General features: G+C 37.6%; 1 protein-coding gene across 2 annotated transcripts in view; it reads left to right on the top strand.

Moving 5' to 3' along the window:
• The window catches only part of MPP7 (membrane palmitoylated protein 7), a 149,699-nt gene that overhangs the window by 111,779 nt on the left and 11,996 nt on the right, over positions 1–25,924 (top strand). Inside the window, exons 9-12 of one of the 2 annotated variants that reach the window (XM_009647003.2) lie at positions 1,156–1,230; positions 1,834–2,030; positions 2,554–2,618; positions 23,390–23,560. In XM_009647003.2, the coding sequence (XP_009645298.1) occupies positions 1,156–1,230; positions 1,834–2,030; positions 2,554–2,618; positions 23,390–23,560 (508 nt within the window). The remainder of the gene's footprint in view (positions 1–1,155; positions 1,231–1,833; positions 2,031–2,553; positions 2,619–23,389; positions 23,561–25,924) is intronic. The other variant, XM_035902423.1, reaches the window with a different exon arrangement.

The raw sequence follows: 25,924 nt of genomic DNA, 5'->3' as shown, positions 1-25,924 counted from the left end.
GTTTCACAGTTTTGGTTCAATAACCGAGATGCCTCATTTCAAATGCTAGCCCACTGATATTCAGACTTGCTTTATGGTTTTGTGTTCCCTACAGAAACATATTTTCCTGCAGAAATTAATATTTAAAAATCTCTAGAAACACAATAGCACTAGAAAAGGTGTGAACAATTTCCCCATTTACCTCCTCGAGGTACAATATAAACATCAAAAGCTAGTTAAAGCTTGTTTCAAAAGTAACAGAATTATTGATTCCAGTCCTACGGCTGGTGAAATAAGAACTTGGCTGCTGCTTGTCAAACAGTGAGCTCTTGGATCGCAGACATGCCGGCAGAAGTATGTCTCGCTTGGTAGCGGACAGGCCTGTTTCCATTTTGCTTAAATCGTTGGCTGTCTGTTGCACTCTGCTAGTTTTATGAAAGTTGTCGGCTGCATGCAATAGTAGCAGAGGCTCCAGCTGATTAGCACTTCCTTCAATGGCAAAATGTCACTGAGGCAGTGGGAATATATTGTGGTTAATAAGCAAAATGCAGCCAGACACACTTTAAGTGGGATACAGGGAAAGATGAATGGATGAGGTGGTTGATGATGGCTAACTTGTTTTAAGATTTATAGTGGAGGGCTTTTTTTCCATTTAGTACACAGTCTATTCAAAAATGTTTTTCTTTTCTAGTTTCTCAAAGTTGCCAAAAGAATAAATCCCCCCCAATAGTTTTATATGATAAATATGGCACAAGCCTGTTTGAATTTTTCTATCATTTTTTTTTTGAAAAATGAAATGTTAGTTGGATTTTTCCAGGGATGTCCAAACTGTGCCAGGAGTCCAGCAGTTGCTCTAATATGCATCCATTTTAGCCGTAGCATTTGCTCCTGCTTTCAGTGCAGAAGTGGGACCTCTGAAACATGCAGGTCCCAGTGTTTAGCAGTCCATCTCTGCCCACCAGTGAAGTAAATAAAACCCAGCGTTTCAAGTGGATATTTTAGTCTTTGCAATGCAAATTTTGGTATGGTGAAGCTGTCAAAAGTCCATGGATCATGCTTGGGAGAGGGTAGATTCATCATATTTGAGTATTTTTAAATGAATTTCAATTTCTTTTAAGATTTCTTTGAAACGTACAACTTAATTCTCAGTGCATTTTCTTTTCAAATGTTCACCAGGCTCAGTCTCAAGGAGCAATTACATTTAAAATTATACCTAGTGTGAAGGAAGAAATGCCAGTGAAGGAGGGCAAGGTAGGTAAGACTCTTTCAGAAGCTATTGCAGTAACTGTTATGCTGAGGGATTTATATTGTTTGCTTGGATATCAGAACCAAGAATGTGATTTATGCCTCCGGACTCAGTTTTTCTAATGTGACAATGTGTAGCGTGCTGTACATTTCAGTACTCACGTGCTGGATTTACAAGTGGGTGTAACGTGATTCTGAAGCCCTAACTCTGCAGCCCTGAAGCTGACATAGGTAATATTCAGTCTTCTGCGAGGACCTGGCTTGCTTCCAAGTACTTCTTTTCTCCCATTGTATGCTAGGACACTAGGTAGAAGACACTTGATAGCACCTTGGTTCAAAAGTCTCTTGTCTTCTGCTCCCCATATGGGCACACTATTCACCTTGCACAGCGCCTTTACTACATTGGGATTGCAGTTGCAGAAGCAATGAATTTAACATTCCCCTATGAACTTCTAATGCTAGACATCCATAAGGATGTTTTACAGCACTAAATGTTCATTGTCTTACATTACTTAGTTCAATGGTTTTGAACAGTAAAAGCAAAAAAGGGAGATACCTTTAGATTGCATTTAATATTTTGATTCTAAAGATAAAACACGTTTATTTCAGATGTTTATCAGAGCCCTATTTGACTATGATCCTAATGAGGATAAAGCAATCCCTTGTAAAGAAGCTGGACTTGCTTTCAGAAGAGGAGATATCCTTCAGATCATGAGCCAGGATGATGCAACCTGGTGGCAGGCCAAACACGAAGGTGATGCCAATCCCAGAGCAGGCTTGATCCCTTCAAAGCATTTTCAGGAGAGGTGAGCTACTGAGAAGCATAGTTTCATTATTTTTTGTAGTAAGAGAAGACATTTATTTGCCGAATTGTTGTTAGCATAGTTGTAATATGTAATGCTCATAGATTACATGAGTATGATAAACCTGCATTTGCAGCAAGACAGCTGAACTTGGAAACCTGTTGCTGAAATACTTTGGATTTCCTTATTTGTCTGGCTAGAACTAATAATGACAAAAACTGATAGGATAACACTGATCCAGATTGAAAGAAAAAACATATGGAAAATAGCACATCAGTATCTGTATTCACATTGATGTACTATGCAGGAATAAGAACTGCGGCAGGTTTTGGAGAGCTTAAAAAAATTCGAGGCTAAGGATTTAAATTTTTAGATTGTGAATAGATTGCATTGTTTTAAGTTAATGTCTTATAAAATCTTCTGGATATTTTGCAATAGTCTCATGGTGTTAAGTGTTTATTAATCCCAGACTTGCAGTGAAAACTGAGGAGTTTGTGTCTTTCCCCTACCACCTCCCATTTTATAGGAGATTTGCACTAAGAAGACCAGAAGTGCAGATTCAGCCACTGAAAATTTCCAACAGAAAATCATGTAAGTTTGTTAACCTGGAATATAAATCATGCTCCTGATCTCTAACCTTATAAAATAGCAGTTTGTTTCAGCCCTGTGACTACAGGATGCATTTCTCCTGGGCGCCATAGTTTCTTGATGACATTGTATCAGTAGGAAAATAAATATAAGAGCTGAAATTAAAAGCTTTAAAAGTAGCTAACAGGTTTTTCTTAACCCTCTGACTTCGTTTTTGAAGCACCGAGCCCAATTAATGTTTTGATATATAGTATTTCAAAGGTTGAAGAGTGTTCTTTTCCTGTTGAAACAGTACAGAATTGGCTCAGCAGTTTATGTAATTTGGACTGCATCAATACAGTGAAATTTATATTGAGAGTGAGATAAAAGGTCGGATAGTCTCCCCTTCTCTCCCCCGTATAGTTGGTGATTTTTTTGCGTCCTATGAAGTAGCACAAATTTTTAAAAGTCAGGACATTCAGTTCTTTGACAGGCTTTCACAGAACCACTTCTTACTGTTTTTTAAATACATTAGTTCTTAATAGTCTCTGCTTTTAAATACAGTAGTTGCACAATATAAGAAAAATAAGCTCTAAGAAAGCACATATATCGAAACAAATATTTTCTTTCCACTGGAATTTACATCAACATCTGTTTTAAGTATTATTGCATATTTTACTTGACCTGTTATTTCTTTCAGTTGTACAGACTCATAACAAAGTGAGTACAATGTAAGAAACTATCACGCTTCAGTAGGATTTAAATCTTAAATACAAACATGTTTGTGAGTTCAACTAGAAATACTCAGAAAGTGGTCTAAAATTTTCAACCACCTTTCATTCTCTAACATTAAAACAAAAAGTACAGATACTATGGCAAAACTAAATGCTTTTGACTTTAAAACTTCTCACCGAGGTTTCTGTTGCAATTTTCCTAACTCCTAGCTATGGCTTTTGTGTTCCGAAGTTTGACAATTACTATTAGTTTCCTAATAATCTGTATTTTCTATCTTTCATTCCATTTCAGTATTTGATTGTGTGCCCTAATGCTATTGTTAATTCCAAAGCCCTTGATTAGCATTGTATTTACAGTAACAGATGATATGATTGCACTATAGTTTTTCTAATTTATATAGATCTTGGAAACAAAGAGGAGCTCCTCCAGCTTGCAGTAAATTTGTTGTTTTTCAAGGTTCTAGGTCAAGTTGCTCTGCCCCAGTTTTGGAAAAGTCTCTGGTCCCAGGGTATAGCTATTTCTCTCTGTCCGCCATTCTTGAATCTGGATAATACCCTCAACAAGAGCCTTCAATTAATGTGGCACTGGTGCTTTTGAAGAGGTCAATCAGCTGCTGCAGCAAAACTGCGTGATTCCTTTTGTAATGGACTGCATCTTTTTAGTGACCTTTGAGTGAAAGGTTTTACCAGATGCATCTCACCCTTCCAAACAGGCAACCTGAACTTGATTGGGAATTGCCAAAATTACAACCCATAGACGACCCACAGTGCGATGGCTGCTGTTGTTGTCTCTGATGTCTCCAGTGACTTTGCCTTAACTAGCTTAAACAAGGGAGAAGAGTTCCTCTCTTCCTTCCCTTTCCTTTAAAACATGACAGAGCCTTAGAGTCAAGCAGTATGCCTATTATTGTTCCCATTTAGATTTTCTTTAAACAAAGCAAGGTCCAGCTAAATACCATCTAGAAGGCAGTAGTGCCTCTTGAAGGAGGAAAGACTACAGAGTAATGTAGGTTTGTCATTTTCTCTCTTCCTCATTTCTTAGGACAATCTGCTGCTACATCTGCCAGATTTCCAGGGGAAGAGGGGAAGTGGTGATCTGAGTAGAGGTCCATCCCTTCCTCCAAAGACTAAACATATTTTTAGTGCTGGGAGGGAATAAATGTTGTGACTAGGATGTTGCTCAAGTTGCTCACAGGAAAACCTTCCACTTGCTTGGCTTTTCAAGAAGATTCCAAGCTGGGAAACTCCAGGCCCTTGAGATCTTTCTAAAGTTAGGCAGCTTTTTCATGTTACCAAGCACAACAGTGAAGCTGTGAGATGTGGAGGCCACATCTGTATTTCTGCAGAGCAATCATCTTGCCCGAATTGGGAGATGCTGGAAAATCATGCATTGCTCAGCTGAAAGAACAGCATACTGCTGGTACTGGAAACATGTATGGAAGGTGACATAGAGAACAGAAAATTGGAAAGGACTACTGGGTCTGATTTTTTTTTTTTTTTTTTTGCCCTTTTTTTTTTTTTGAAATATGGCCCATTGATCTTTGTCCTCTGTACTGGAAACATGTATGGAAGGTGACATAGAGAACAGAAAATTGGAAAGGACTACTGGGTCTGATTTTTTTTTTTTTTTTTTTAGCCCTTTTCTGTATTGTGAAATATGGCCCACTGATCATTGTCCTCTGAAGTTTTATTTAACAAGTTCCCATGTAAGGACGTGGGAAATTGGTAATGCTTGATTTCATTTGATTCTTTTTTAATCCTGTGTTAAAGGCCTTCAGCTTAATATAGGGTTCTCCAGTGTTTGGAAGGGTAATTGTGTGGAGAAACTGATGTTCTGTAGATCTTCCTGACCTAGCTGTATATCGAGAGGTTGCTTGCTATTGCAGTTGATCCTGTCCAATCATGTGGCCTGAATTTCCTTAGCAGTTTGGAGGGAAAGGGCAATTCGCCAGCTGATATTCTTATAGCTTCCCAAAGATGAAAAGCTGTTGACTTCAACAGAGCTGCTAATAAAAGTCCCTTTCCTGACAGGACTGGGTGTTGCGCTAGGAAGCTTTCTTGAGATGTGGTAAGTAGCACTGGATGTCGGCCTGCTCTGTTCAGTCAACTCATTCCACAGATATCATGTTTTGTAATGAGGAAGAAACCTAGGTACATACCTTTGGTTTTAATAGGGAGAATCAAGAGAAATACTCTATTTTCTTGGATACCAAGAAAATGTGAGTCAGCTCTGGTTTCTTAGGTGGGCTTCCAGGGTAGTGTTGTCCTTCTACCTGAAAATTAATCTAAAAGTCAAAATTATGTAACATACAAAAAGTATCCTACAACTTCTTTTTTTTCCTCCCTTCTCAAGCCAATTCTGGAACTGGGAAGGACCATTGTATTTATCTAGAAAAAGAGCTCTGTGAAACATAGCCAGTAACTGTATTCACAGCAACATTAACGTCCATCAGGATTTGCTTTGATAATTAAGTATGTTTCAAAACCTGCGAGATAGAATTACTTTTGGGAAGCCTTCTTTCTATTTCCAATTTTTAATTTTTTAATTTTTTGTACTTTTCAGCTTAGCAGTGCATGTTGTGTAAAGTTGTTAATCTGTATACATATTTGTGTATCACAAATTCGAAAGCAAAAAAAGTGGGCTTTTTTGGTGATACTGACCATGCTTGTATGTATACACATGGCAAGGAAAGGAAGTAGAGGGTGTTTTCCAAGGCACTTTTTCAGAAAGAATTATTTGCATGGAAAACAACAGAAACCCAACCTAATTCTAAAATATTAAAAGGATCAGTTAATAATGAAAATGCCAGTTCTTAGTTCCACTTTAATAGCCAAGTCAACTTGTTGCATTGTGTCTATGTGAGAAGTGAATATAAGTAAATGCTTTAGTTTTGTGGAAGATACAGATGTACGCCTCTCCCAGAATTTAGCTATTTTCTGGAAAGAGATAAGAGAATCTTTCTCACATTGCACCAGTCAAAGTGAAAAACCTTTAACATACGTACACTGGAGGAGGGGACAAAACAATGTACATTCCATATTGAAAGGTAAGCGAAATCACACTTCTTCATTTGAAAACAGAGAGGGTATAGAGTCTGATGGTATCTGGGCGTGTAAGGTGGCAGGAAACCGATAATAATATAGATGGACCCTAAGCTGACAAGAGATGATTTTACATTGAGAGGAAGACCCACAAAAAGTAGGAATGAAGAAATAAAGGGAAAAGCAGGGAAGTGAAATTTCTTATTGAGGATGAAGAAAAGGAACATGTACTGCAACAAGGGCAATGGAAGAACAGATGGACAAAAGCTGCCCATGAAGCCTGTTAGGCAAAACCCCACAGAAGATGGGCTTTGAAATTATTAAATTAGGGCAATTAACAGTATTATGCAAGAGCATTACTATTGTCAGTATTTGCACTATGATTCAGTTGTTTCTCAATTCCATTTAAACCAAACACTAATATATTTGGTTTGTTAAAGATTTTGAAATGGTGAACACAAAAATTACCAATATAAACTCTGACATGTTTTGGGGTTTTATTATTGGTAGAAAACCTCAGTAAGTTCAACATTAGTATTTGATAAGTTTTAAAAGCATGAGATAAGTGGCGATTAGATGTGCTGACCTGCTGACAAGATTGATAGTGTTACTTCCCAGGCTCTGAGTTAGTGCAGAAATGATGGAGGGATACCAAAACACTCAAATATTTTCAGCCTTTTTCTCAATACCTGACAGCAATGACTTTTCAGCAAAAAGCAGTATTACAACATCAATATAATGGGAAAATTATACTGGGGGGAAAAAAAGGGTAAGGAAAAGCAGCATAGAAAACAGGAAAATGGAATGAAAGTAAAGGAACAGAGATTGTGAGATCGTGTGAGTAGGACTAACCCTCTGCGTGCTGGGATGGTGAAGGTGCAGTGTGCCTGACGCGGGGTGCAAGGGAGCTCCCTGGGATGCGGAGGGAGGTATAGTACGCGTGCCTGGCTGCATGCATTATTAGCTCTGGTGTGTGAGCTTGTGAGCCGTGGCTGATGCCAGCTCCAGAGAAACCTGCTAACCTGGTATTCCTCGATAATCCTTAACAGCTTCAGGAGGTCATTTTAGCTTGGGCACAACTTTGTAGTTAGAGTTGGCTCTGTGAGTTCTCCTGTCACTGCATCCTGGCTAATGAGGAGTGACGTGAGACTCAGTACGGGGAAGAATTCATTTGTTTAATAGTTCCCAGTCTGTCAGCTTGAATACAAAGACTACTCATGCCCTGACGGTAATAGTCACTGCCAACAAACATGGTCATCCTTGAATTTGTAGCTTGCTTTAATTTGTAGATAAAACACTGATCACCTATTTTTTTTATGGAGGAAAAAAAAGTATATTTCTTTGAATAACAACCAAATAACTTACTGTTCTGCAGTTATTATAAACTACAATAATCAGCCGAGACATTATAGTCCTTCAGCATAATTTTGCTTTCACAGCGGTTACTGTGTTTATTCTTATGCTATATATGTGTTGTCTCTGGTATGAAAATTACTGGTAACTTTATATTTTATACTGGTGTAGCCTGTAACTTCTGTTAACTTGTGTAGTGTGTGCATATGTGTATGTGTATATCCATACCCTGCGTGTATTGTTATATATATAAATATATATATGTAGCATATATGACAGAGCTGTTCAGAGATGTCTTTTCCTTGAAAATGCATTAGTTCTGTATATTTAATGCTAAATGTGAATACTTACTGTGGCAAAGCCATCATCATATAGTTTTTCTAGGGCTTAAAACCCATTTTACTTTCAATTTTGATTTACTGTATGTGATTGGCATTCTGTGAGCAAGAGGAAATATTAAACTGCAGCCAAATGGTGTTCATTCAAACAAGATGTAACCCAGTTTATCCATAGATGAGTGCCTTGTGAATTGAAGATTGTGTTCTGCCAACAAAAGAATTCAAACAGGCTAAAAGAATGAATGCTTTGTACCACTTGTATTTGAAGACCAAACGTTTAGGATAAATGTGTAGTAGGACTCTCTTGCGTGTTGTAATTGCTGCACAATCTTAACTCTGCCTTTCTTCTCAGTATTTTTCTGTGTTTGTATTTGAAACTTGATTGCCCACCTGCAGGTAGTTATGAGTAGAAACAAAAAATAAACCAGACCTATAGAGTTAAATTAGCACATTAGCATCTTTGTTCAGAAGTCTCCTGTCCTTACAAATATTAACTTCCTGCTACCACAGAGAAATTCAGGAAACCTGAAGCTGGATGAGATTTGTGTCAAGGTCACATGAGACAGAAGTGGAAACGGATCTCATAAACGCTTGCCCTGTCCTTCATCGCAAGACTATCTTCTTCATTTTCCAAATTGTCTTGGTAGAATACTGTTATCTGATGATGTTAAGAGAGGATTAGATTAGATCATCTTAAATTTCCTATAGCATGAACATATATGTATCGTTCAATCTGCAAAACCCTATAGGATAAAAAAACCCTGCAAACTAGTATAAATGTCAATTGCTATGTGGGGCTGTTGATCACTAAAAAATCAGGAGTGCTTAATATATTCACTGCAATGCAGGTCACTGTACATCACAATTTCTTGCTTACTGGAGTGAAATAGAATGTAAGGGATAATGTAACTTGCTTGTGGTAAGAAACTAGAACAGAGCTGTTGGATCTAATTTTAGACTGGGAAACACTTAGATAAGATTCTTTGATGGAGATACTGTTGAAAATAAGTCAGCAAAAGTTAGAAATTTTAATCTGGTGCTGGACTGTTGCAAAGAGTTGAGGAAGTTCTTGGAGTGGCACTGGTTTTGAGCTTCATAAGTTATATCATTTAGGTGAGGCCCCCAAAATCAAATCTAAATATATTGAAGTTAAAATACATACAAAAATACAGTGTATGTGATACTGTTTTGCATTGTTATAGTTTAGCATATTGGCTACACTGAAATCTTTCTAAAATAAATAAAACCACCTATATCCTAAGCTTCCATTGCGCTTGTGTTTCCTGTTTCTTTTTTCCATTTCTGTCTTTGTACTGCTTTGTTGTTGTTTCATGAGCCTGTTCCATGACTACTTTCTTTGTAACTTCCTCTCCCTTCTTTATCACACTGCATTTATTTGATCTTATTTCTTGTTTTCTCAGTGTTTTATTTGCTCCATGTTGCCTTTTTTTTATTTTGTCATTGCTTTCTTGCTTCCCATCAGATTTCCTCTTCTTTACTCTCTGTCCTCTTCCAGTCTCTTATTTGTTCCTTTCAGATAATCACTTCTATTTCCTTTCTCACCCTGCTTTTATTTTAGTAAAACTGTATTGGCCTGAGAAGTTCTACCCCAATTTTCCACGTCTCTAAACTTGGAAACTTCAGGCATGTATCTGCACATATCTGCTGCATGCGTACAAGTGCTTCAGGCACACAGAGCTGTATTACTTAGCGGTGAATCACAATACAAAGTTTCCTGGCAAATAACCTCTGGCTTTACTAGGGGCAGGCAGTAACCTTGGTAAAATTCCTGGTAAAGTTCAAATTGGGACCTACATGTTGGTGACTGTTCCATAGCTGCACGAAGCTACGAAGACCCATGGATTTCCCACAGCTTTTTTTATAGACTGTTATGTTCAACCTTAGGAGTAGCCCAAGAAAGCCAAGAGCAGTATTGAGAAGGAAGATTTTTAACAAGACACAAAAAGTTCAAAACTCCTTCACTTTATCTCGGCATTAAACCTCAACTTGTAGACATTTTGGTTTGTGCTCTCTGGCATCAACTGGCGCACTTGGGAATCCTAACACCTCTAATTTATAGCATGGATGGGTAAGACAACGGTTCCCTTTCCTAGCAGGGGTGGCCCAGAAGCCTGCGTTCCCTTCATCTGTTCTCAGCCCTGCTGCTGTAGCTCCGTCATCTCCCATACCTGCAGGTCTCCTCCAAAGGGCTGCGGTGGTCAGGGTTGAGTGAGGGTATACCTGTGTGTACAGGCAGACCTACTCTTCTCCTGGTCCAGTCTTTCATGTTCATAGACAAGGACTTGTCTGTTTCTAATGACAAAATACCAAACAGAATACTTTAAAATGCACAGTTACTAGTTAAGTCAAATAACTTTATTGAATTCAGGAGACTTTTTAAATGTATTGATGAACTGGTTTTGAGCGTTAGTGCCTTTTCTTTCAGTAGATGCATTTGTAGCTTATTGAAAGCCATGGAGATGGAAATACAGAAAAACATGCCGTACATATCGGGAAGTGTCAGAGGTCTCTCAGCACAGAGAAGGAGAAAGAAATGGTACCTGGAAGCCAGCCTGCCATCCTAGGTCCAGCTTTTAGGGTGTTTGTCACTTCAAGAATTGGGAGCTTTTAAGGTCAGGAGAGGAAAAAGGATCCAATGCTTTCACTCTCAACTCACAAAACTGTCGGCACTCTTTTAAGGCACCATATGTGTTCAACCAAACAGTGCTCACCTTAGAGGACTTTCCAGCCTACTAAAACCTCGAGAGTAGACATAAACTTTAAATAGGATTCAGAGAAGTCTTCCAAATTATTATTTTAAAGCGTAAGTCCTCGAGAAAAAAGGTATGAAGAAATGATTCTGCAAAACAATGTTCTTCCCTGGCAGAATTTCATGACGTGAAAAGGGAAAAGCACTTCTATGTAATCAGATAGGCAGGAGCGTTTTGACCTCGCCTTTGATTGGTACCTCAGTTACACGTGACAGATTTTACAATGTCTCTTGAATAATTTCTTCACATTCTGAGGAAAGTCATGCTTCATGCAAACACTTTGAAATATTTATATTTTAGGCATATTTATCCAGCTTCCAAAGGAAATTTGAATTTGATGTATATTGTAAAATCTCTGTATCAATCTAGACCTTAGTATATAATATCTTTGTGAACAAAAATTCATTATGTATATGTTGCTTTCCTGTACAAGCCCAAAGATTGTAAAAATGTATGTTTGCCACTATCAAGGAGGAAAAATTTATTCACTTACTATAGGTAAGCAGAAAGTCTTAAGTAGATTTATTAGGATAGTGTCAGAGAAAAATGACAGAGGATATAAATTCTTTCAGCATTTTTTCAGCTACAACTAGAGGAGTTAAAGAAATGAAAAAACCCCAAACCTCTCCAAAACCCAGCTCCAAGGGCAGTAGCAGCTGTTACTGTAAGTGCAGAAAAATACTGAGATCATATTCATGGTAGTAATTCTTACTGGTTAAGTGGAATTAAACTTTGTATTTAATATCAAAGGATCTTCCATGACAACTGGGTAAGGTCACTGCTACCAAATGAATAGTGGAAGAATCTCATATAGGAAATTTAAAGTGCACATAATATTTCAATGTCTTTTTAGGTCCTTTTCTAACTGAGTGTAGTTAAACATGTAAGCTAAACTCAGTGCCAGTATATTGGTATATGCCTCAACATAATAGGTACTATCAAGAGGATTTTAGAGTAGCTTACATAGCTAAATTTTTTCCTATTTATGAAGTATTAAACAATAATACTTTGTTTTTTTGGCTGTTCTAAGATGAGGAAGCAGTTGAGTGTGGTAGGTGCATTTTTCTTCTTCAATTTAACTTTTCTTTCTTAAGTTATGTTTTCACTCCATTTAATGATTTCCTTTCCTATTTTTCCTTTGTGCTTCTCAGAGGAAATTGAAGGTACATGTACAAAAGTTTCCCTGCATAGCCCAATAATTTTACTTAAAGAACATGTGTTTAGAATTAAATTGAATATAGTCCAATGTTTTTAAAAGATGTTATACGTATAATGCTTTTATATTGCCACCGAATACATTGAATCATTTTTTTTTAAGTAGGTAAAAATACCAGAATATTTCTAGGTGCTTCATGTGAAGATCAGTAATTTGGACTATTTTAAACTGCTTTCTCTCTCTCTCTCTCTCTCTCTCTGACTTTTGGAAGATATGTATAGAAGAGTAGTATCATAAAATAATATTAGCAGAACTTGGGTGGGCTGGGTTGGAAGGAAATTGTTCCGACTTAATTACATGACCATGAGAGGTCTTGCATTTCTAATTAATACTGACAAAGTATTTCTCTGAGATGGTAGAAAGTTCATCCATGTAGTATCATCTTTACTGTTTTCCCTCTGAGTGTAGCCAGTTACTGTTATGCTTGCAGCATATGTTAAAGTAATAGCAGCTGATCTCTTGTATTTTTTTTTTTTTTTACTTAAGAGGCCTTTGTTTATAAAAGCATTAGAAATTGTAGCTCATATTTTTGATCAAAGGGCCTCTGGCATGTAAAAATATACATTATAGCTATTTTATATCAAATGAGAGGATGTGTTTTTGATCAAAAACCTTTCTGTCTAATCCAGTGAGCCAAAACTTATAGCTAAAGTCTGATAATGTGTAATTTACAAAAAAAAGCTTGATTTACATCAAATACATTTTGCTTTCTTTTAAGTGGCATCATATTTTCTATTAACTGATAAAGTGTGAATAATACAGTGTTAGAATTCTTTTTAGAACGTTTGCTGTCATCACAATTTTTGCTTGAAAATTAGAAAGATCAGTGTGCATGCTGCAAAATTCCAGAATATCTCCAGCTAAAATATAAAACAATAAATGTTGTTTTATGTTTTTAAGACAGTGGCCTATTGGAGGCATTTTAATGCTATGCTTTGTACAGTTGTAATTTTTTAAGTAATTTCTTCAGTATTTTTTGCTGGGCTTCTAACTATTCTGCTTTATTTCTCGGCTCTTATTCTGTATGCTTTTACCCTTCGTCCAGAAGATGCTGAATGTGCTGGTAACAACAGTGGATCCTATCTAGGTGAGCAGTTGGTTACAAAAGACAATTTCTTCCTTTCTTTCAGCTTCTTTTACCTGGAACTACTGTGTCCACTTTGCTTTTGGGGGTAATCTGCATATAAATGTCCTTACTCTGCATGAGAAAAGCATGAATATTAAGGTTTTAAAAATGGCTCATTGGATTTGACATAAAGGGTTTATGTAGCGTATGCCTTTATCTGGTTAAATATAAGCTACTAAAATACTGGTTTGATTTTTAAGTCGAAATAAAAAATACTTATAAATTTGGGAAAAATATTGACTTTTAAAGTACATAAAGTAAGCAATGTGTTTAATGAAACAAAAAGGTTACTGTATGGTGAAAGGTTTGAGTAAGTCTTTAAAGACACGTTTTCAAGGTTTTGTCTAAGTTTTGCTTACACTTTCTTTCTTTGTACCTGTCTATCTAACAATTTGGGGAGGATTCAGTGGGACTACAAAGCAAATTTGCAGGCACCGGTTCTTTTTCCACACTACAAAATAAAATAAGTCATAATAACTCAATAGCTTAAATTTAGCTTTAAAGCTAGTCTCAGCTCAGTGTAACATCGCGGGAGGGGGGGGAAGAGGAGGGGAAGGAGTCCTTTGGCTTCAGCTTCAAGATTCCAAATTTCAAACAAAAGTAACATTTGAAAAAGGTGAATGTTCCATGATATGTTTCAACTTTTTAATTTGTGCCATTTTAAAAGCCATGTAAAAATATTTTAGTTGAAACCGTCCAGAATTCCTGCCAGCTGAAGGCTGGCTGGGGTGGATTTTGTGGCAACCAGCCCTTTTCCCAAGGCTTTCATCCTCCTACTACAAGAGGAATGGGGAAAAACTTGTCAAAGTGCTTTAGTACATCCAAGCCACCGGGCTCACTGAAACACACTAGACCAGTACTGTAAGTTAGAGATGATTTTCATATTGCACGATACTGCTTTTAAATGTGGTATTTAAACTACATCAGGAACACACAAACTGTATAAAGAACTTCGACCTCTTTCCAAAACCTTAGTGTGGTGCAATTTCATCACGTATTTGTGGAACTGATGGTCATCTGATCATGCTGAAAATAATCTTACCTTTGTTAATTAATCAACTAAATTAATGTTGAATTGTATTGAGAGATTGAAGTGTTCTTGGAAAGTGATACTTTGGGTGTGATTCCAGATGAACTGTATTTCCCTTATCAAACCTTCTCTCTGAAACAGAAAAGACCTTCCCCCCCTCATCTTTTCTTTGTCTGCCAATACAGATTGCATAAATTCTCAAGATCAGACTGTCATGGGTTTGCAATCAGATGCTAGTGGGCTGAAACTTTATTTAAGAATGAAGGTGGCAAAATAGAATCCACCTTTTCTTGATGCTGTTGCCCTTTCAGTGAAGCATTTTGGTCTGCAGTTACCAAACCGGCTCAATCGTCTAGGAAGGAGATGTCTTGTGGAAGAGGCTACTGTTGTCCCAGATGAAAAGAACAAAAAAATCAAGATGGAATGTAGTTTACTTAGGCCAAACTTTACCAAAATTACTGGAGAACTACTGTACAGTACAGGCAATGGTTTATCTCTTGAGAGCTTCCACATGGTGAAGTGTGGCCATCGGTCCAGGGATGGTACCTTCAGCCTTCTCTTGCTGGGTCTGTGCTGTTGGAAGTGAAGTGTCGGAGAGGAGAGCCAGAAGACAGAACAACAGGGAGAAAAAAAAGACTTGTCTAAAGTTAGGACCAGTTTTGGGGTAAGGACGCGAGTGTATTCACTGGTTGTGAGTAGCTACCTATTTGGTTTAGAAATAGAGGTTCTTCAGAGCTCTTCACTAAGAATCGTTCATTACAATTTGTCCTCTTAAGATGAAGCAGGAAGGATTCTGAAAGCTGATGTTACCATTCTTTTGCACATGGTACAGGACACAGAGGTCTGTAATTCAAACTGTCTCTTGCACTCCAGTGTCTCCTTGTTTCACAAAATCAGGATCCCCTGACACATTTAGGGTTGCTTTTCTCCTAAATTATTTTTCAGTTGTGTTTTCTTAAGGAACAAACTGCTGTGGAATAACTTTCTGGGTTGGACAAATGTCACTGCCTAACATGTAATAATTTGAACAAAACTTGCTGACCAGCTGCAGGGAGGACGGAAAGCTTTTACCTGTGTGCTGTGCAGGATATGAAACTCAGATAGTCTATAAGGTAAAGGAGTCCTAGGCATAGACGCTTTATAAACCCTCTGTTAGGTACATAGGAGCCAATGCCATGTGTATCTGCTGTAGTCCACCTTCCTGCTTAAGAAGAGGCTCTTTATTTTCCCCTGGTCTGAGTATATATTCCTTCAATCCCAAGGGTAGCGAAGGCCCTCAAAGATACTTTTTTTTTCCTGCCTCTTGCTTTTATGGAGAGTGGGAAAACAAGTATGTCTGATTTTTGAAAACAGCTTATTCTGAGTGTCCACCTGTGTCTTTCAGTACTGTTTTTTGGAGTGAATCCTGAGCATCTCAATTTTTCTGAATGTGTGTCGTCTTGAAAGATGATAGACGTTTATGGCACTGCTTAATTACTAAGTAACTAAGAGTTTCTAGGCAAGTCTCTTCATTATTATACCACAAAGTCTTGATTAAACATACTGCACTGAAAACAAAACCTACAACATTGTCACTGAAGGGTTTGGGTCACACCAACAAGTTCAGGGTATTCTAGTGACACCCAATTAAATCATAGAATCGTTTAGGTTGGAAAAGACCTTTAAGATCATCAAGTCCAACCATTAACCTAACACTGCCATCCCACCACTAAACCATGTCCCTAAGCGCCACATCTACCGATCTTTTAATTACCTTCAGGGATGGGGACTCAACCACTTCCCTGGGCAGCCCCTTCCAATGCTTAACAACCCTTTCTGTGAAAAAAAATTTTTCCTAATATCCAATCTAAACCTGCCCTGGTGCAACTTGAGGCCATTTCCCCTCATCCTATCGCCCGCTACCAGGGAGGAGAGACCAATACCCACCTCACCACCCCCTCCTGTCAGGCAGTTGTAGAGGGAGATAAGGTCTCCCCTCAACCTCCTTTTCTCTAGACTAAACAACCCCTGCCTATATGTTGCAACCTGTTACAGGAGCAAGCGACGCTGAATTAGCTTAACCATTGACAGAGTTGACCTGTATTGCCTTGCATTTACAGCAGGTTGTATCCACACATATGAGCAGGTAGTACAAGGTAAGCTGAAGTATGGTAAATTGTTTGTGTGTCTAAATTCTAGAAGCAGTTTACAAAGTATGGATACTCTGGCTACTTCCTAAAGCCAAAATGACGTTGTGTTTCATGCTGCTTTTGATAGTAGATAATCACACTGAGTGAACAACAATTCTAATATCAATTCTCTAACTTTCAGTCAATTTTATGGCTCGTTATGGGTTTAGGGCTCTGTGTTTGTTGGCATTTCAGTCTGTGAACCAGGATATTCTGTGAACGTCTGACCCCTCTGAAAGGATACGTACTTCAGACACATATGAGGTGGTCATTAAGAGCAACAGAAGAGGCAGCTTTCAGAAAGCAGAATGTCTGTACCATCTGGGGTCAGATCTTTTACGTCCAAGCTTATGCCACTATTAATTTGAACCCTCCCCTCTAAAGTGACTCAGATAAATTTCATGATTTTTTACCAAATTCTAATATTCAAGTCACAGCATAGTGTTGTATGTTTCTGCAGTAATTTCCTGAGGAATTGGTGGGGAGAAAGTCAGGAGTTTGCATTTGCCAAGCTTAAATTCTAGTTACATTACTTGAACCTTTATGAACATACAGTAAATATAGATGAATATCATCTGTTTACTATTCTCAATTTTGTCTTAAAAATCCAGACATAATCTAAATTTTTATTAACCCTGTCTAAATGTGCAAGCTGGGAATCACTCCAGAAGCAAGCAGAGTAAGAAGTCTGCTCTGTGTTTGTGCAGTTCCTGTGTAACAATAGAAATACTCAGTATGCGAGCCAGGATAAAAAAAATCTCAGTATTTGGGGGGAAAAAGATCCAGGAATATCTAGTAAAAATACTGTATTCATACAAACCTAGATAATAACCACAGTACCAAACTTAGTTTTGTCAGTAACATGAATAGAAAAAGTACTTGTAAATGCATTTGCAATTAAATAGTAATTAAACAGTTCACTCTAAATGCTGTAAGATTAGACTAAATTCAGTGAGGAATGTACATAATTTAAACCCATACTTAAGCACTTGTTTTAGTGAAAGAAAATGAACAAAAGCATGTCTGAGTGCTTTATAGCATTCTGGAGCCTTGCTGGTGAATTTATGAAGCATAGGTGAATTTAAATGATAATATTTCCTGTTAGTGTAGTTTCTCTGAATTTGAGAAATTAACTTTCTACTTTCATGAATATATTTGGATTTAAATTCACACAAGATAATCGCGATCTTTTGTTCACTTCTTTAGAATTGTATTACTGAATCTAAATGAGCACAGCTTTTTACATTGGCATCCTTTTAAAATATTTTAGGGGAGACAGGTTCATGCATCGCCTGCTTTCAGTTTGGATTCCTGTGTGAGGTCCAAGTGGATTTCTCCACGTAAATGTAAAGATGTTGTTCTGAGATGACCAAATGTATATTGTCTATCGCTTGTTACCCGGGAGAAGAGGCTGCCCCCCACCTCGCTACAGCCTCCTGTCAGGCAGTTGTAGAGGGCGATAAGGTCTCCCCTCACCCTCCTTTTCTCCACACTAAACAACCCCTGCCTATATGTTGCAACCTGTTACAGGAGCAAGCGACGCTGAATTAGCTTAACCATTGACAGAGTTGACCTGTATTGCCTTGCATTTACAGCAGGTTGTATCCACACATATGAGCAGGTAGTACAAGGTAAGCTGAAGTATGGTAAATTGTTTGTGTGTCTAAATTCTAGAAGCAGTTTACAAAGTATGGATACTCTGGCTACTTCCTAAAGCCAAAATGACGTTGTGTTTCATGCTGCTTTTGATAGTAGGTAATCACACTGAGTGAACAACAATTCTAATATCAATTCTCTAACTTTCAGTCAATTTTATGGCTCGTTATGGGTTTAGGGCTCTGTGTTTGTTGGCATTTCAGTCTGTGAACCAGGATATTCTGTGAACGTCTGACCCCTCTGAAAGGATACGTACTTCAGACACATATGAGGTGGTCATTAAGAGCAACAGAAGAGGCAGCTTTCAGAAAGCAGAATGTCTGTACCATCTGGGGTCAGATCTTTTACGTCCAAGCTTATGCCACTATTAATTTGAACCCTCCCCTCTAAAGTGACTCAGATAAATTTCATGATTTTTTACCAAATTCTAATATTCAAGTCACAGCATAGTGTTGTATGTTTCTGCAGTAATTTCCTGAGGAATTGGTGGGGAGAAAGTCAGGAGTTTGCATTTGCCAAGCTTAAATTCTAGTTACATTACTTGAACCTTTATGAACATACAGTAAATATAGATGAATATCATCTGTTTACTATTCTCAATTTTGTCTTAAAAATCCAGACATAATCTAAATTTTTATTAACCCTGTCTAAATGTGCAAGCTGGGAATGACTCCAGAAGCAAGCAGAGTAAGAAGTCTGCTCTGTGTTTGTGCAGTTCCTGTGTAACAATAGAAATACTCAGTATGCGAGCCAGGATAAAAAAAATCTCAGTATTTGGGGGGAAAAAGATCCAGGAATATCTAGTAAAAATACTGTATTCATACAAACCTAGATAATAACCACAGTACCAAACTTAGTTTTGTCAGTAACATGAATAGAAAAAGTACTTGTAAATGCATTTGCAATTAAATAGTAATTAAACAGTTCACTCTAAATGCTGTAAGATTAGACTAAATTCAGTGAGGAATGTACATAATTTAAACCCATACTTAAGCACTTGTTTTAGTGAAAGAAAATGAACAAAAGCATGTCTGAGTGCTTTATAGCATTCTGGAGCCTTGCTGGTGAATTTATGAAGCATAGGTGAATTTAAATGATAATATTTCCTGTTAGTGTAGTTTCTCTGAATTTGAGAAATTAACTTTCTACTTTCATGAATATATTTGGATTTAAATTCACACAAGATAATCGCGATCTTTTGTTCACTTCTTTAGAATTGTATTACTGAATCTAAATGAGCACAGCTTTTTACATTGGCATCCTTTTAAAATATTTTAGGGGAGACAGGTTCATGCATCGCCTGCTTTCAGTTTGGATTCCTGTGTGAGGTCCAAGTGGATTTCTCCACGTAAATGTAAAGATGTTGTTCTGAGATGACCAAATGTATATTGCAAGTGGTTAAAAGAATAACCACACTTTTCTTCTAGGGGTTGTTTCATTCTTTTTCTTAAGAGATGTAAGTAGGTTCTCTTGGATTGTTGTTGGGCCTTAATTAAGTTTATTAGTAGCAGCTTATGAGTTTTGTTTCATGTTGAGAAGTGTTATAAGTTTTGGAGACATTTGTAGTTTGAGAACATTTGTTCTTCATATTTTCTTCCCAGCGGCTGTTCTTATTTCACCAAACTGTTACATTCCAGCAGTAGTTTATGGGTTTGCATGTTCAGGAGGCTTCTGGTCATGTAGCTGAAACCAGTGAGCTGGTGCAAGCTTCTGAATGTTCAGAAGTTTATGTTGCTTTAGTGACAGAATTTTCCCCTTTTATTTTATAGTCTGCATACTTGGCAACTCAGGTTAATCTCTGCTGATACCCATATTCCACAGACAGTATAGCCTGCAGCTCCTTTCATATTCATTGGTGTTTATATTATCAAATATTCTGGGCAAGCAATTCTTTTTCCCTTTGTTCTTCATAGGAATTTACTTTTAAGCTTAGTCATTTTATAGCAACTTTATTTTTCTATTGCATATTAGTATTGGTATTGCTTTTCCATAGTCATTTTCACTATATTTTTAATAATGCTCTATTGTTAATTTAAACAGATGAAGTTTTTTTTAATCTTTTCTAAACTGTAAAATATGCAAACATTGGCAGAATATTTTTTGCTTGTTCATGAATGTTTTTATTCCTTGCAACTATGATGTTGTTGCAGTTCAGCTTAATCTTTTTGCACAGTCATAGCTGCCCAACATATAATGCAATTATAAATGCAGAGTTCAATAGAAAATGTTTCTTAACTGTTCTTTATCAAATAGCTTCTGAAGGTCATAGGAAAGTTAAGCCGCATATGTGAGGATATACAATGGCAGATGTGAGAGACGGAGAATCACGTTTCCAGGAATGCAGTAGCAGTATCATAAAAATGTTGGATATATTTGAAACAGTCTCATCCTTTCTCTCAGTATCGTACGTTTTCCTTGGTTTTGAAAGCTGCTTAAAGCAAGCTTTTTTGGGTTTCTCTACAGAGCCCTTCAGGTGTGCTTTGAGGAACAGTTAAAACAACTTTCAAATCGACAGTAGTCTTAAAGTGGCAAAGCAATCAGCGTATCACAGGGTTTTAATATTCAGTAGTTTTACAGAGCGTCTTCACCAGCATGCTGCGGAGAAATCAGCCATCCTAGAAATCTGCTTCGTTATCTCTGGCTCATGTGTGTGTTTGTTCTTTTTAATTAATACAATAGCTTTTCTGTCATGTCTGTGTCCTAGCTGAACTTCTAGCTGATCCTTCTTAATATACAGGATAACATTACTATTCATTTTACCAGTGAGGCTCAGTCACAGAAATATCAAATGTTGTAATCAAGGAAACCCATGTTAGCAGTGGAACCTGAGTCTTTGCGATGCTTCAGATGCAGCCTGTAAAAGTGACAAGGGGCGAATCAGCCTGAAGACAGCACTGAAAGATTTTCTCCTTTTTGATACAAAAAAACCCCACTTGTTTTTTTCCCCTCTTTTGAGAGAAGAAGGAATGAAAATTCTTAAATAATGTAGTTTGGTAATGAAATCTGAATAAAGTGGATGGAGAGAAGAGGAACAAGTTGCTAAAACCTATCAGCAGACATGGAATTGATATGAAGATTTTGCAGAAAGGATATTTTTCCTTAAGATTCTGCAGTTGGCCATGTAAGCCGAGGTTAAGAAGCTGTTGGTAATGGTGCTCCGAGGCAGCCACGCAGAGGCATGGAGCTCTTGGTGTTTGTACGGTTGATGCCCAGCTGGAATGGAGATGACTGGTTTAGCTTTGTTTGATCACTATCCTTACTTTTTACCTTTTCCAGATAGGTGGGTTCTGGGTTTTGTGACAAAGCTCTTTGTTCTGTAAATCATTTAATAGCTAATGGTAAAGAATTGTTCTTGCTCTTTTTTTTCCTTTCTTTTTTCCTTTCTATAAAATGGTTATACATAAAAAAATTGAGAACAATTTCCAACTTGCTTTTAGGGCAACCAATTTTTATTTTTTTTATTTTATTTTTTTTAAAATCTGTAGCCTTTTAGATGAAGCCTTCAGGAAACTTGTAGCTGACTTCACATATCTGTGTTGCTAATGTTACTTTTGACATTTCTTTATATAACTGTACAGTTAATTGTAGTTATGTAGCAAGAAAACATCCTCCTGCCATGATGGACTTCACCCTAGGGCAGACAAGATCTCCCGGGCTGGGCCCTCTCTTGGGTCTGTGCACTCACAGCTCTCAGAGCTCCAACAGGGCCATTCCTGACCGCAGTCACATCAGTGTTAGGGTTCTTCTTTAGATAATATAATAACATAACTCAGTTTATTTCATTATGTTTTCGTATCTCATATTTTGGTCCCTTTTCTGTCTCAGCCCATGTCCTTCTCAGTCTCAACAATACTGTAGCTCTTAGAAACGTTGTCCTTTCCTGTGGGTGCTGGCTTTTCTCCTTTTTCATTGATTTTCATTTTACTTATTCCTACTTTGAGTATGAATGGGTCAACATCACTGTATTCTCAAAGACATTTTTCTTCCCTTTTTGTGTGTACGCATGCGTTGAAGATTCCCATAGGTATAGGGGCTCACATCAATAAAATAACTCTGTTAACATCCTCTGTGATCCAGGCTCTGCAAAGATTTATGCTAAGTGGAACTGTGTGTGTGCAAAATGCTAAACCTGGAACTAAGCCTTGTAGGATTTTGCTTCAGATCTGGTTATAAATATTTGTTGAACTGAGTCTTGAATTTGCCAGAAGAAAATTGTAATATGATTACTTCTCAAACACCTAAACATAAGTGCTTTTACAAGTTTATGAAAACATATTGCTGAAAAATCTGGGGTCACCAAAAGTTTACACGTGTTTACTGTCCTATGAAGTGTTCTGGGGGGAAAAGAAAAAAAAAAAGGGTTTGGGATTTTTCCAGTATTTAAAGTGTAGTTTGCTTTTTACTTTATTACCCCCAAATAATGGAATCGGCTTTGCAGTCGTCCTTTGCAGTCCTTCCTGTAGTTCCTTCTATAACACAGTGGTGCCATAGAGATACCAGTGAAATGTAAAGTAACGCAATATAAAGGATTTATTTGAAAAGTGTAAGGTAATCATTAACAGAGGAGTAAATTAGTTTTTAGCATATAGTGTAGACAGGGGTTTTTGTGTGGTTCTGCTTGAAAATGCCTATGATTATCTGCTCTGAGAGTACTTAAAAGCTGTATGAAATTTCCAGTCTTCTGGATAGGCGCTGTAGATGTCACACTGTTGATGCAATTGTAAATGCAAGTTTAATACGAATATTAACTTCTAATTTCATGCTAACATATCCTAATATGGGTGCTGTCTAAGATGTTTCATAGTGTTTTGGAATTTAACTAACTGTTTGGTTTTACTTTTAAACATCTTCAGGAAAGGTTTTGTGCACTTTTTTATGCTAGCAGCATGGAGCTAAGCACAAAAATATTGTTCAAGGAGTTAATTCTCATTAACCACCAGATGTGTTTCTGCCGTATGTCATATTTGATGTCTGTGTGCCATGGTGATTTAACAGAAATGCATTAAGTGTGGTATGAGAGTCCAGATTGCCTGAATGTTTTCCTTGTATATATATACTATATATATATACTAATGTATATACAAATTATCTAAATACATTAGCAACTTATTGTAATTATATTTTACAGCTTTTTGTTGCAACTGTTCTGATTTTAATGGTAATCTTAACTTTGCAGTTTAAATAGGCACCTGATACGGTTTTAAATGGTGGGAAAATATCATTCTAATGACCTGACTTATTAAAAGTACAGTATTATTTTTTATTCCGTGCACCAATCCTTGAATGTTTGGAAGAAACTGTTTTCAAATATTTTGAGAAGACTTATTTTCTTTCTTTGAAAAAATCCTGTTCTTATTGCAGCTGGTTTTAGAAGAAGCTTTCGTCTTAGCAGAAAAGATAAAAAAACAAACAAATCTATGTATGAGTGCAAGAAGAGCGATCAGTATGATACAGCAGATATCCCAACATACGAAGAAGTTGCAAAATATAAACGACAACCTAATGACAAATACAGGCTTGTAGTTTTGGTGGGTAAGTTGTTTTCTTTATTTTTGACCTGGTTAAACAGAGGACTGCTGATTAGCTCACTGCTTACCACAAAAACATTTAGATTGGAAGCGATCTCAGGAGGTCACCTGGTCCAGCCTCCCACTCAGCAGGATTAACACTGAATTCAGAGCAGGTTGGTGATGACAACAACTTTGGGAACCCGTCTTCCCACCATGTCCTCTCTTGTCTTCCCACCACACACCTCGGTAAAGAAGTGGCCTCCATCTTCTCAATGGGTATCAGAAGGGTGCTGGTCGGTCGCCCTGAAGACATCTCTTCTCCAAGCTAGAGAAGCCCAATTTGCTCAGCCTCTCCTCACAGGTCATGTGCTTCAGCTCCTGACCACCTTGGAGGCCCTCCGCTGGCTTTGCTCCAGGTTATCAACATCTTTCTTGTAGTGGAGGGCCCATCATGGACAGAGTATTCCTCACAGGGTCTAACAAGTACTGAGTAAAGGGGAAGAACAATTTCCCTCTATCTACAGGCTCTTGCTGATACATCCCAGTCTTCTGTTAGCCTTCGTTGCTGCCAGCATGTGCTGTGGACTTACTGCCCACCTGGACCCCCAGGTCCTTTTCATCCAGGCTGCTCCCCAGCCAGTCCATCCCCAGCCCGTACTGCTGTGGGGCTTAGTCTGTCCCAGATGTAGGTTGTAGGATGTATTTGTCCTCATCAAATTTCAGAAAGTTTTGCCAGCCCGTGCCTGTAGCATATCAAGGTCCCTCTGAATGGAAGCCCTCCCCTTGAGCAAGTCACTTGCATCACCCATTGTGGCATCTGCAAACTTGATGAGGGTCCATTCTGTGTTCTTCTCCAGGTTATTGACACAGATATGGAACAGAGTATGTTCCAGGGTAGACCCCCGAGGAACTTCACTTCTAATGAGTTGCCCAGCAGAGTTACAGACCAATAACCCCTTCTCTTTGAACATGATCGTCCATCCAGTGTTTCACCTATCTAGTAGCCCACCCATCTAGACAGGATGTCCCAACTTGCATATGAGGATGCTCAAGATGATGATGTTTAAAGCCTTGCTAAAAGAAAAGGAGGTGACATTAAAATATAGCTACCATGGTTACTAGTCTGCACCTGGAAGTCAAGCTGTACTAAAACTCAAAAGAATTAGGTCAGCGTTCCGCTCTTAAGAGATCAAGCAATACATCTATGTGTGTGGAAAAAAGAAAAAAAGAACAGCATAAATACCTGTGGTCAGCCAAGACAGAGTAGGCAAGTGGAAAGAAACAAAACCACCTATTGTGTTAGAATAAGTAAATAGACAAGTAGAGAAAAAGGTGGATGAGGTAGACTTCTGTAGGCCAAGAACGGATGTAAACATTGCTGCAGAAGACTCAGGATGTCATCCTTGGTCAGCTTTCTGTTCTTCTGTAATCTGTCACTGCCATGGGTTCCCCATGGCATCTATCATCTAACTAAAATGCATTGCTTCAGTCTCCTAAAAAAAGAGAGTGTACATGATCTTAAATTTTTCAAAGATAACCGTTTGAGTACCAATGAGTAATGTCTCTTTGCTTATTGTTTCTTTTGCAGTAGTACATAGGTTGATGCTTCATTAGTAAAGCTTCCTCTATTCTGAAAGCAGCAGAGCAGAGAAATACGACCCTCTATCAGGGACTGTTATGAACTGTTGAGTAGCTGTGTTTTTATATCGCTCATATCCAAGGGAACATTAAATTCAGTTTTTAATAAACAGTTTTGTCACTCTCCAGCACTAAAATTCAGCCACCTACTAGTGTGATCACTGTGAGATTGTGGGCTATATACAACAAGTAATAACATGGTTGAGTTGATTTTACACTTACATCAACAGAGTGCAGTGCAAAAGTGTGATAAGTAGACTTTTTATAACAAATTGCATATGTCTGATCTAAGGAATACCTAGAGATTTCATTTGATTTTTATTGTCATAAATCAAATGAAGAAAGTGTGCTTTTTCAGTAACAAAAGCAGTTCAGAAATTTATTGCAGACTTCAGTAATTCTAATGTTTTTCTCTGGATATTAAGAGCAGCTTAAGTCTGGCCAATACCATAAAAATGTCTTGGGCAAAATGTGGAAAAACTAGCAGAGCTAAGCAACGCAGGTATAGTAGAAGAGAACACATTTTAAAAGCTTTTTGTGTGCCAGTAGCAGCGTTCAATATAATCTGTCAAATATAATTTGGATATTAGTACCAGGAAACAACGGGACAGATAATTAATTTATAGCTGTGATTGGTGGGGGGGGCATTAAATGTCTGTTGTGTTTTGCTAGGCCTAAATGTATAATTTACTGTTTGGAAGGGGGTTTTTTACGTTTTGTTTTGCCCTTTTTTTTGGGGGGGGGCGGG

The sequence above is a fragment of the Egretta garzetta genome, unplaced genomic scaffold (assembly GCF_000687185.1).
Source record: "Egretta garzetta isolate BGI_Z169 unplaced genomic scaffold, ASM68718v1 scaffold369, whole genome shotgun sequence".
Lineage (NCBI taxonomy): Eukaryota > Metazoa > Chordata > Aves > Pelecaniformes > Ardeidae > Egretta > Egretta garzetta.
The sequence above is the reverse complement of the archived record's forward strand: the minus strand, read 5'-3'. Positions and strand labels throughout refer to the sequence as shown.